Below are 11,529 nucleotides of genomic sequence, written 5' to 3'. Positions count from 1 at the left end.
ATACAAATATTTGATCAAAGTGATTCTCATTTCAAATTATTTCAAAATAGATGTTCATACAAAAAGCTAGGTTTATAGTATGCATCCCAACACTTGGTTTACCAAACAACTATTTTTGCTGGCTGGAAATATTGGATGTTGAGAGTTAAATGTAAATATTAGTTCATTGAAGTGACTTGTCATGAGACTTCATATAGTTATATGCATATGTCAATGAAGATTTCAATGCAGTTTGAGTGCGAACTTCCTTTGACTTGCAGTATTCAAGTCACATTGGTCATGAATGTTTATACTTTGACATATTAAGCAAACATCTCCAAGGAGATGTGAACCCAAGATTATTGGGTATAAGTCGAAGTGCCCGAAGTTGTTTGAATAACCCACAGAAGATTTACCGCTCTTTGTAAAAAGAGACGTATACCTTACGGCCACTTGTTAAGATTGTTACTAAAGTCTTTGGCCAAAGTATCACACATCAAGAGTACAACACTTGAATCCACACGATATTAGATTAACTAAAGTCATTAGACTGACTACATCACACCTAGTACAAGCTTGCTTTCTTGTCGTGTGGATTCAAGTTATTCATACATATGTCATGAACTAAACTGGTATAAGATGGTAAAAGGAACAAGACACGTTTTATTATAGTTGTTGAAGGGTTTAAATTAGTTCTGGAATGAACGGTTATCATTAAACCCTAATGGTTAGGATCGATTATAACCATTCAAACCTTAAAACCCATTAAATCCGATTTGCTACAGTACTTGATCCGATTTTCTATAGTAACTAGACCGGTTTGCTGCAGTAACCACTTGATTGAACCCGATTGTCTTCTTCTCTTCGCTCGGCCGCCGCACACGCACATTGCGCGACCTCCTCGCGATCTCAATTCTACCAGAGATGGAGTCTCAATCCCGCATCCTCCGGCGGTAAACTCAGGAGGATCAAGATATAAGCTGGCCGATGGCACAGGAGGAGAGGGTACGCCAAAACCCTAGCTGAGCGCCACTTCTTACTCCCTAATCGCGGTGTCGTCCCCTGCTTCTCCTTCCCAATCTTGATTTTCCTCTCGTTGGTGCACCGCTGTTTTGATTGCGGCCAATCAGAGAAGAATCGTGTGCGGTTGACCTCCTCTCCTGATTGCCCTTTCGATTGTGATTCTGTGAGTGTTGCCTGACTTGCAAACTTGTTGCCGGCTAGGAGGAGACGGAAACCAAGATGCGCGCCGCCCTTCCGTCGTGATTTTGCCTCCGGCAACCCAAGCGTGTTTTGTCTCCGGCAACCCGCTTGGTGAGCATGGTGAGCAAGAATAGTATCTCGACGAAAATAATAAGGAAAGAATATAGTGCAACAGGTATAGGTATCAGGTACATATGATCATGTATATAATGTCATCTAAATGCAACAATCATAGCAAATATGTGCAACACACGTAAGCATATAAGTAAATTAAACTATATAATAATTCTACCAATGAATGCATGTAAAACACACGGCAACCATCGCAAACAAATGCAAATCTCTGTCCGCACTCTGCTTTTCCCAGTCACTCTCCCAGAGCTCAGTGAACTGAGGGGCCAGACAAGACATACTGCACAGCTCCAACAACAAACCACCACTAATCTAGTAGAGAGCGGCAGTGTAACAGGAGGGCTATATAGTCAGTCATGGTTGCACCCAACAATAGTGCAAGTATGCTCTTGCCACTGAATCTCACCACAACACGGTGCCGGGCAAGAGCCAACAATGTTGTCCACAACAATTACTACTAAGTATGAATGTATGATGATCATCCCAACATATAATAACTACGATGAATCAGTATGTTCAACAGGAGTTAAGAAGAGTCAACATGGTCAATAGTATAACAGTTAAGAGTTCCCTACAATAGATAGGTCAATTGAAGGTCATACTACAGGTATCAAGCACCGAATACTACGGGTATCAGCATAATGAGTTTTACAGATAACTAAAGTATCAACATAGCAAAGGTAGATTCTCATAAGGTCAAACAACAAGTTTCAAGCAAGGATATCAAATGTATCAACTAAACGACTACCTCAAACAGCAGAAGTATCAACAGGATAGATGAAATAACAATAAGGCATGTACTGGAAAAATTGACCTGTATTGACCAGATACAGGGTACCCACCTGAATCAGATGGGCGTCGATAAAGAACCTTCAAATACGAAACTTCGTATAAGCAAGAACAAGTCAACGTCCTGCAATTTACAACTTAACACACTAAATACATTATTGTATTATAATAAAGTATATTCTAACTTAATATTTAAGTTGATCCACCTCTCCCCATAACTATCACCTATTAATTAGTTAATCCAACTAACAAATAATTAAATCTATAGTAACTAATTGCATAATTACATTTTAAATCATCCTGTTCAAGTTCTAAAACAACTCCAACTAACTTCCAATTAACTCCCCTTAATACAACTCGGTTATTTTAATGTAAGCTAACCTCATGGCTATCTTGTGAGGAAGAAGAATTTGCAATTTACAACTACTAGGATAGCTATTAATTACTAACTCAATTAATACTTAATTGATATGTTCTAATCAATTATTAATCTGATTAATACTTCAATTAACCCTCCAAATTAAACTTACCTAATTATCGAATAAGCAGATTAACCCTAAATATTAATTTGATTAAACTTAATCAATTAACTACTCATTACTTATTTAACTTAATGAGGTGGTTACTAAACTAATTAATCAATGAACTAATTAAAGGAATTAATTACTAACTATCAACTAATTAACAACCATTAATCTGATTACTAATCCAATTAAACTAGATTAATTATCACATATCATTTGTTTAAGCCCTAATTAATCAACTAACCGTAATCAAATAAATCACTCAATAAACCTTTACTATTTACCTCGACCGGCGGCAGGGCTGAGGAGGGAATCGACGGCGCGGGAGACACGGTGCTGGTCGGCGGGGACAGCGGCGTCGGGCAAATAAAGGGGGCGGCGGTGTCGGTCCGTGTGGTGGCGTCGGGCAGAGAGGGATCGCGAGGGGAGGAAGGCGGCAATGAGGAGGAAGAAAACGAGAAGAAGAGAGGCGGTGGTCGGCGGTTGAACACGAACAGAGGGCTTCTTCTCCACGCGGCGCAGCGAGGTCTCGGTCTGGGAGGCGAGGGCGGCGGCGAAGGATGCTGGTTTACAGGGGCGGCGGCGGAGGAAGGGCACAGCAGCGTCGGCTTCGGCTGGTGAGGGAGGCGGCGGCAGCGAGGAGGAAGAGAGAAGAAGCGGTGCTGAGGGGAAAAGGAGCGATTTTAGTTTTAAAGAGAAATCACAGTAATCGGCGCAATTAACCTAGATTTACTGGGCTCAATCAACTAACAACCTAAGGTTTATTATAACGATTGAATCGAGTACGATAATAAATCGATTAAATCTTGGTTCGCTTGGTTTACTAACCAAACGAATTCTGATTTGATTCAAACTAACTTTGTTGGATTCATCTTCTCAAGACGAATCTTTTCATTCATTTTATTTTATCAAAACATCTTCCAGTACAAACCAAACCAACTTGGTTCAGTTTGGTTCAATCTTGATTCGTTTGGTTCACTCATCAAACGATCTCTGATTTGACCCAGTTTGGTTTCGTTGATTTCGTCTTTGCAAGACGAGTCACATTCTCCCGCATCTTATATTAATAACCTAATTGTCTTATTAAATTAATTAAAAGTTACTTAATTAAATCTAATCCACTTTAGGTTTAACTTAACTAACCTTCCTAATCTTCCCTAAACCCCTGAATTTAAGATTAATTTTATTCATAAATTACTCCCAAATTTTTGGTATTTTACAATCACCAGTAGCGGCGGAGCTTTGATAGAGTCACTCGATTAATACTAATTCTATTCCATGACATTTGCTAGGTATACTTAGAATAAATTATTATTTTGAAAATTTTTAAATTTCAATTATGTCTTGTACCTGTTGTATCATGTATGCATGTGTTGTGAGTGTTGTAATAATTAGATTTAATTATTATTTTATTTCCACTGCATATGATTATGAAATATATAAACACGCGCAACGCATCGGACTGATCATAACATATACTGTAAATAATTCATTGTCGATGAAGTTAATGGCTTTGTGTTTTTCGCAAAGAACATGTAAAATGAGCACAGAGCTGTGCTAAGGCACGACCTTGCCGCAATGAGTCAGGTCATGCTAGGCCTGAGACTAAGTTGGTCGACAACTACGAGGCTTGTGGGCCATTTAACTTTATTGATCGAATCAATTGACCCAAGTGGAGGGTGTCATATTGAAATCGAATAATGTTAACTTGATTTACTTTATTGGTCGAATCAACTTGGGCTGATTGGATGTCATATAGACATTGAGCATGTTAACTCGATCTAATCAACTTGACTGGATGCCTAATAAGTTTTGATGGATCTGAGCAATTTGGCTAATTCAACTTTGTCGACCTAAATGACAATTTGAAAAATAAGGCAAAGGACTGAGGTAAAAATGAAAATTTTACTTTTTGTTACTAATAGAGTTGAGTATCAAGTTGAAATCGAACTAAATTGAATTAATCAAAATCGAACTGAATAAATTTTCTTTGAACTAATTGAATCGATGAAAGTTTTAAATAAAAAATGAATCGGATTGATTCAAGCGAAAATTGAATTAATTAAAATAATTAAATTTCTTAAAATATTATGAAAGATTTATAAATTTATTCATTATTATTTATTTTAATTAATTCAGTTTAAAGAAATTTTAAAATTAAAATTCAATTGAATTAATTAATTTTTTTTTAAAATAAAATTTTTAAATAATCAAATCGAATTTTTAAATTCGATGATTTAATTTATTCGATTTAATTTAATTTTCGCTCAACCCTATTTACCGAAGCCCGAAGGATTCAAAGGGAAGATTGGAAATAATTGAAACAAAAATTCTCGAGCGACTGCTTCTCTCACGTCGCTTATCTCGAGCGGCCCTCTTCTAGCATCGCACCTCTTCTCGCATCGCGCCGGCTTCGATCTCGAGGTATGCTCTCGCTTTCACCATCTTCGTCCCGATTTTGTTTTGCTGTTTTTCGACGTTGCTTTTCTTTGCTTTCTTGCCCTGTGTAAAAGGAAAACCTTTGTTCGATTCTTGATCAATCGTTAGTTCTTAAAAAAAACGGTTTTTTTGGACCGTGAATGTGTGTTTATGCAATGATCATGATGTGGTCTTCTTGCAGCTTCCACTCCGAGGAAAGATGCTGGGAATTGTCAGGCGCAAGGTTGGATGCGAGGTTTTCTCCGCGACGGTGAAGAAATTATTGTCGTTTTCCCCCTGTCTGATTTCTCAGCCTCTTTTTTTTTTTTTTTTTTACTGAAAAAAACTGCCTTTTTGAATGTTTATTTTAGAAATTATCCCTAGCGCTGCGGAAGGTTCTACCCACGGTGTCAGCTCTGCCGATGAATTATTCGACAGCAACGAAAGAGGTGAATTTTTGTTTACGCTTATTTGTGGTTTCAGCCGATCAGGGAGAGATATTGTATCTGCTGATAAATGCCACCGAAGTGGGGTCTTTAAATCGTCAATTTTTCCATTATTCCAAATTTTAGGGTTCCGCCATTTCATATGTTCTAGTTTCTTGACGTGGATATTGCTTTTATATTTCAGCTATAATAAGCAAAATTGTTTTTAAGGCCATTACTTTAGGGCCTTGTATGATCATGGCTGTGTTTGGATTAGATAACGTTGCGTCAATCCTTCTGATAAAGATGAACGGTAGTTTTTAGGCAATCCATCCGATCGAAATAAGCGTGTGAAATATTAGTGTCATTTCTGCTGCTGTTTGTCTCTATTATTGAACATAATGTGGAGCTTAGTTTCATCTCTTTTTTTCCCTCAGATTACAGTGCGTGAAGCACTTAACTCTGCCCTGGACGAAGAGATGTCAGCAGATCCCAAAGTTGTCTTGATGGGTGAAGAGGTAACTTACTGAACATAATTGTTGAGGTATTACGTATTTTGATTTTTGTCTAATAGTATTCCAATTTGTTAGGTCGGAGAATACCAAGGTGCCTATAAGGTTAGAGATTCATGCATTTCGGGCTTGATTTAACTCGTGCAAATTCTTTTGTTCTAGTAGATTATCTTTTTGAGTGGTCCATGCTTGTAGATATCCAAGGGTCTTCTCGAGAAGTATGGTCCCGATAGAGTTCTTGATACCCCAATCACAGAGGTTTGTTTAATAATTATTTTGCCTTTCTTTTTTAGAATCGGATGTTTTCCCCATGTAATCTTCTTCACTAAGTCTTTATCTTTTTGATTAGCTCCAATATGAAGTGTAAACTCTATAATACCACTCTTCTACTTATCTAACGCATTGATTTGTGCTTCCAGGCTGGGTTTGCAGGGATTGGTGTTGGTGCTGCTTACTATGGCCTTCGACCTGTTGTGGAGTTCATGACATTTAACTTCTCTTTGCAGGTTAGAGTTGTCATTCATCTTGTTCTCAGCAGACTTTTTGTCAATGATTTCTTTGTACATTATAATGGAATCTTCTTTAGGAGTAGATTGGCTGGTTGGATCCAAAAAACATTAATTAAACTTTTTCTTGTCTATTTTTACGAACCAGCTAGTGAATGACAAAGAAGCACCATACAAAAAATGACAGTGTTTAATCTTGCTGCCATAAACAAAACAGAATTTGTCTATCAAATATTCTATCATGGTTTATTCAGTTATTCTATTCTAAAGATGGAGAATAGTACTAGCAAAGTGGATGAATTGGCATAGTTGTGTTTGATACAACCCAACAAGAATGAGAGGAATGAGGTGAATGTCTTTACAAGCTCATGCGCACCTAGTTCACTTTTTCACATCAAATCATGGTTGTTTCTTTTAAGTTCTGAATTGAGACGCAGCCTTATGCATTATCATTGAAAGCATTTTGGTTGCATAAGCTCTACCTTGAAGGAGCTGTCTTTCTTCCATTCCACAAGGACATTTGACAAAATGCTACATGGAAAGGTTCCTGAATCACAATCTAACCATGAATGTCATAGCTTGCCAGGGGATTTCCCATTAATTTGGAGGTCAACCGTATCATGTGACAAAATTTAAAAAAAAAAATAGTGAAAAAATCTAACCTTGTCTTAACGTGAAATTCATTCATGTATAGTTTAATTGTTTACATAAATTTTACAAAAAACATATATATCAGCCAGTAATGTCATGATATCAACACGGCAACGACTCACAACTATTACATCTGCATAAACCGTACAATCACACAAACTACCAACCATAACGAAGACATGCAGTAGAAAACAACAACGGAGACCAACTGTGATACCAAATAATAGCATATACTGAAATTTGCAACTCAAAGAGCTCAAAGACATTGGTGTGTTCATGAATGACCTTCTAGGAATTACCAAAGGATATATTGTTCTGTACTAGTTCACTATATGCACAATGTTTGAGGCAACAACAAATGGGTTGGAAAAAAAGAACACTGAATAGGGATGCAACTAGTATGAATGCTTGCATATGGATAACGAAATTCAGCAATAGCAATATTAACCAAATATTCCTTGATAAGCCATGGAAGCCTATGCGTAAGTAGTATGATCAAAGAACTCATCCCATTTCATTTCTATAGAATAGAAGTACCCCTTCTTCAAATTAGAGAAGAAAAACAGATGCGAAAAAAATATTTGCTACTTGTATACAACTTGGGATCAGGATATGACATAAATATAACTATTATAATGGTTAATTCAACTGTCAACATGTATCACATTACTATCTACATCATAACCTACCTACATGTCAACTCTTACATTGTGAGCATAGTAGAACCATGGGTTTCTCCTTGCATTCTTGCTGCTGATCGTGAGTGTTACTTTTACTTAAGCTTGAGTTTGACTACTAGCCAACATAGTCAGAGAGATAGTTGTGTCCATCCCTTACACTCAAACTCTTAGGATGTGTTACCATTATATCTTGCAACTTCGCAAATGGGCAAAATGATACCATATAATCAAAAGCAGCTTTCTGACACAACAATTCAACTTGCATTTAATGTTCAATGACATGAATAAAATTGCTATCATGTGCTATGTTACAACACATGTCATGTATCATCTTGCACCAATGTTTGATTGCATGGATATCTATCTACTTTGGTTTAATGACTAGAGTTAACATGCATTTGCATGGTCATCAATATTATTATTTAATTGGCACATTGTAAATGGTGCATCAAGGATATAGCTCGTCATGCAATATAAATAAAAAAAGCAAACAATGCATGCCATTTTATACAACACACAACTAATAGGTTATATTACTGGGCAACATTAGTAAGTTAAACAAAAAAGAGTAACTGAATTATCCATGTTTATTCTTGGTTTAGTGGAAGTAACACACAATTCTTCTTGATGTTCCAATGATACAAAGTTCTACAATTATAATGTTATCATGGTAATTGTTGGTAGTTTCTAGGGATATATGGGGTTGGTTGGATAATATCACAATTCTCTTACCACTACACCTAAACTCTATTTTCTATTTTTTCCCCTTCCATTTGGAAGTTAAATTTTTTGTTCTTTCTTTTTTCCATTAGCTTTTCGTAGATTGCACATTCTACGCAGAATTGAATCATCTGGGTTTAGGATCTGCTAACACTTGAGCAACAAGAACTTGCTATATATGTATGCTGATTGTCATCAAAATGTCCTTTAAGATTTGTCATCTTATATCAAAATTGTGTTTATTACAGGCAATTGATCATATTATCAATTCTGCTGCAAAATCAAACTACATGTCCGCAGGCCAGATTTCTGTTCCTATAGTATTTAGAGGACCAAATGGTGCTGCTGCTGGAGTTGGTGCTCAACACTCACAGGTGACCTAAAGTCCTAGGTTCTGTTAGTAGTTATTTCTTCTAATATTATCATCAACACATTGAATGATCCGCTGTTCATTGTTTAAAGCATCATCACAAAACATTTTACTGAGCTGTGGGTGGTTTCTTACTAATGCTATTGGATTACATCAAAAGGCAGTGATATTATTTGAAAGCAAGCATCAATATACTGGATGTAGATGTTACTTTTACATATTTTGAGATTTTGATTGCCATCAATTAAGTTTGCCTCTGCAGTATTATCTAGCACCTTAGCAACCAAGGAAAATCTATTAGCACATATCAGAACTAAAAAAAATTTCCATTTCATTTCTTCCTTCTTTTTTCCGTGAGATGGAATTGCGATTACCCCCTAAACTTTCTTTCAAAGAGGAAAAGGACATGAACTCGTGCTCTCGCTTGCGCTTTTTGCCCTGGAAGTTTAAGTTCTTAGCAAGATTTTTGGACTTCATACAAAGTGATGCATGTCTTGCACCTTTTCCTATATGCATCTAATTAGCAAGTCCATGCTGATATTCCATTGAAATAGTAGGCCATATGTTATTGAGGACCTGCCTTCTCTTAGCTTTTTTTCAAAAGGATGAATGCACCATAGAGCTCTTACATTATTGGAGACAAATAATTGCTTTGCACATAGATCATTTTAATCCTAATTTTCCTTTTTGCACTAATTTTAATTCAAGACTGTCGCTAGGGATTTTAATGACTTATTCAATAGTATTTGAAATATTAAATGCTTAATATGCAAATTCTTCAGTGTTTTGCAGCATGGTATGCCCATGTTCCTGGTTTAAAAGTTTTGACTCCATATTCAGCTGAGGATGCTCGAGGTTTACTAAAGGCTGCCATCAGGGATCCTGATCCAGTCGTTTTTCTTGAAAATGAGCTTCTGTACGTAGCACCTATCAAATATTTTACATTTTATTTTGAGCTTGATAGTAGTATGTCACATTTTCTTTCATGTTTATTTTCAAGATATGGAGAGTCATTCCCTGTTTCTGCTGAAGTATTTGATTCTAGTTTTTGTCTTCCAATAGGCAAGGCTAAGGTACGAATTGCTATGCATGTTAAAGTAATGGTCATTTCCATGTTAAAAGCTCTATTTGAGTTGTTTTTTAAGATCTACGATTGACAGATTGAACGGGAAGGAAAACATGTAACAATTACTGCATACTCAAAAATGGTTGGGTATGCTCTACAGGTGTGTAAATAACCAAATTCGATTGATTTAACTAATATTGATCTTGGAATCTTATATAGTTAGACTTTGTTTTGCTATTCTCCTATTCATGCTCCATTGTCTTACTTTACCTAGCACATGGTGAGATAAAACAATCCACGTCGTAAGTGAACTATCATAGAGGTTAACAACTGCCTGTGTAGATTACTTGCTCTGACAGGCGATTATGAAAAGTTACAAGGAATAACACAGTTATGCCGATTCTACAGTTTAATGACTCTTCATTTATCTGCTTCTTTTGGTTTGTGAGGGATCTTTATTGTCTAAACATAAATGTATTTTCCTTTTGAATCATATTAAGGCTGCAGAGATACTTTCGAAGGAAGGAATCAGCGCTGAGGTAAACTGTCATTATGGAGTTCTGTCGTTAGTGCATCCTTCTATCTTGTCGAATTATCTAAGAAACGATATTACAGGTTATAAATCTCCGATCAATTAGGCCACTAGACAGGGCTACTATCAATGATTCTGTCAGGAAAACAAACAGACTGGTTACAGTTGAAGAAGGTTTTCCTCAGCATGGTGTTGGTTCTGAAATATGGTAAGCACTTTGTCTCCCCCAATCATGTTTTGCTAACTACACCCTAAGTACATACCTGACGACAATGTTATCCGCGAGCAGCATGTCTGTGGTAGAGGAAAGCTTTGAGTACCTTGATGCGCCGGTAGAGAGGATCGCTGGAGCTGATGTTCCAATGCCCTACGCTGCAAATCTCGAGAGGATGGCGGTTCCACAGGTGAGATTGTGTAACACATCTTCGTATCAGAATTATCATATCTAGTCAGTCAGCATAAGCTTACTATCCCCGAGTTCGACGGTTTTCATCTGCTTATAACAGGTAGACAACATCGTCCATGCGGCGAAGCGGGCATGCTATCGATCAGTTCCATTGGCTGCTACAGCATAAACCAGAAGTTCCCAACTTCACTCTCACTTTTGGCCTTTTTATCTGCGACATCCTTGCCACGAAATAGTGCTTCATTTCAGTAATTCTGATATCGATATCACAGAGATTCAAATGTTGTTTTGCTGCTGAATGGCTTGACCATTTGTCATTTTTGAGTAGTTTGCTTAATAATGGATCCTTTGGGAAGTGGTTGTATGAATTTTTTTAATTTATTTTTTATAATTCAGGTGTTTGAACTTTTTCTCATTAATCTTGGATAGTTCACTACCAATCCAATAAATGGAACTACTCTTCAAAGGAAGTGTAGTTGTTTCACTCCTTATGAAACCACCATGAACTCTTTGCTCCGACTTGACTTTCTCGATCATAAAGCAAGAATTCGCTTCTTGCCTTCTTTTGTGATCTCATACTTTTTTTGATCATACTCATTTATGTATGATCGTAACG

At 36.8% G+C, this 11,529-nt stretch overlaps 1 protein-coding gene across 1 annotated transcript; it reads left to right on the top strand.

Annotated features, from left to right (window-relative positions):
* Positions 1-4,950: 4,950 nt before the first annotated feature.
* Positions 4,951-11,322, top strand: LOC141813273 (pyruvate dehydrogenase E1 component subunit beta-1, mitochondrial-like). Its single transcript, XM_074701210.1, has 15 exons — positions 4,951-5,051; positions 5,248-5,316; positions 5,417-5,494; positions 5,908-5,988; positions 6,061-6,087; positions 6,178-6,240; positions 6,402-6,488; positions 8,788-8,913; positions 9,692-9,825; positions 9,910-9,982; positions 10,070-10,135; positions 10,476-10,514; positions 10,591-10,715; positions 10,797-10,911; positions 11,014-11,322. The coding sequence occupies exons 2-15, from the start codon at positions 5,266-5,268 to the stop codon at positions 11,080-11,082; spliced, it is 1,134 nt and encodes a 377-aa protein (XP_074557311.1). The 5' UTR covers positions 4,951-5,051; positions 5,248-5,265; the 3' UTR covers positions 11,083-11,322.
* The last annotated feature ends 207 nt before the right edge of the window (positions 11,323-11,529 follow it).

This window comes from Curcuma longa, chromosome 20 (assembly GCF_044706935.1).
Source record: "Curcuma longa cultivar G26 ecotype Majalengka, Jawa Barat chromosome 20, ITB_CL_G26_1.1, whole genome shotgun sequence".
In the NCBI taxonomy this organism is placed as follows: domain Eukaryota; kingdom Viridiplantae; phylum Streptophyta; class Magnoliopsida; order Zingiberales; family Zingiberaceae; genus Curcuma; species Curcuma longa.
This window is presented reverse-complemented; position numbering and strand designations above follow the sequence as displayed.

What these genes read in the sequence shown, in the direction of transcription:
- LOC141813273 (XM_074701210.1), top strand. Translation starts at nt 5,266, where the DNA reads ATGCTGGGAATTGTCAGGCGCAAGGTTGGATGCGAGGTTTTCTCCGCG. An exon ending in TTTCTTGAAAATGAGCTTCT is followed by an intron (nt 9,826 to 9,909) that starts GTACGTAGCACC and finishes TTTATTTTCAAG; the next exon opens with ATATGGAGAGTCATTCCCTG. An exon ending in AGAGGATGGCGGTTCCACAG is followed by an intron (nt 10,912 to 11,013) that starts GTGAGATTGTGT and finishes TGCTTATAACAG; the next exon opens with GTAGACAACATCGTCCATGC.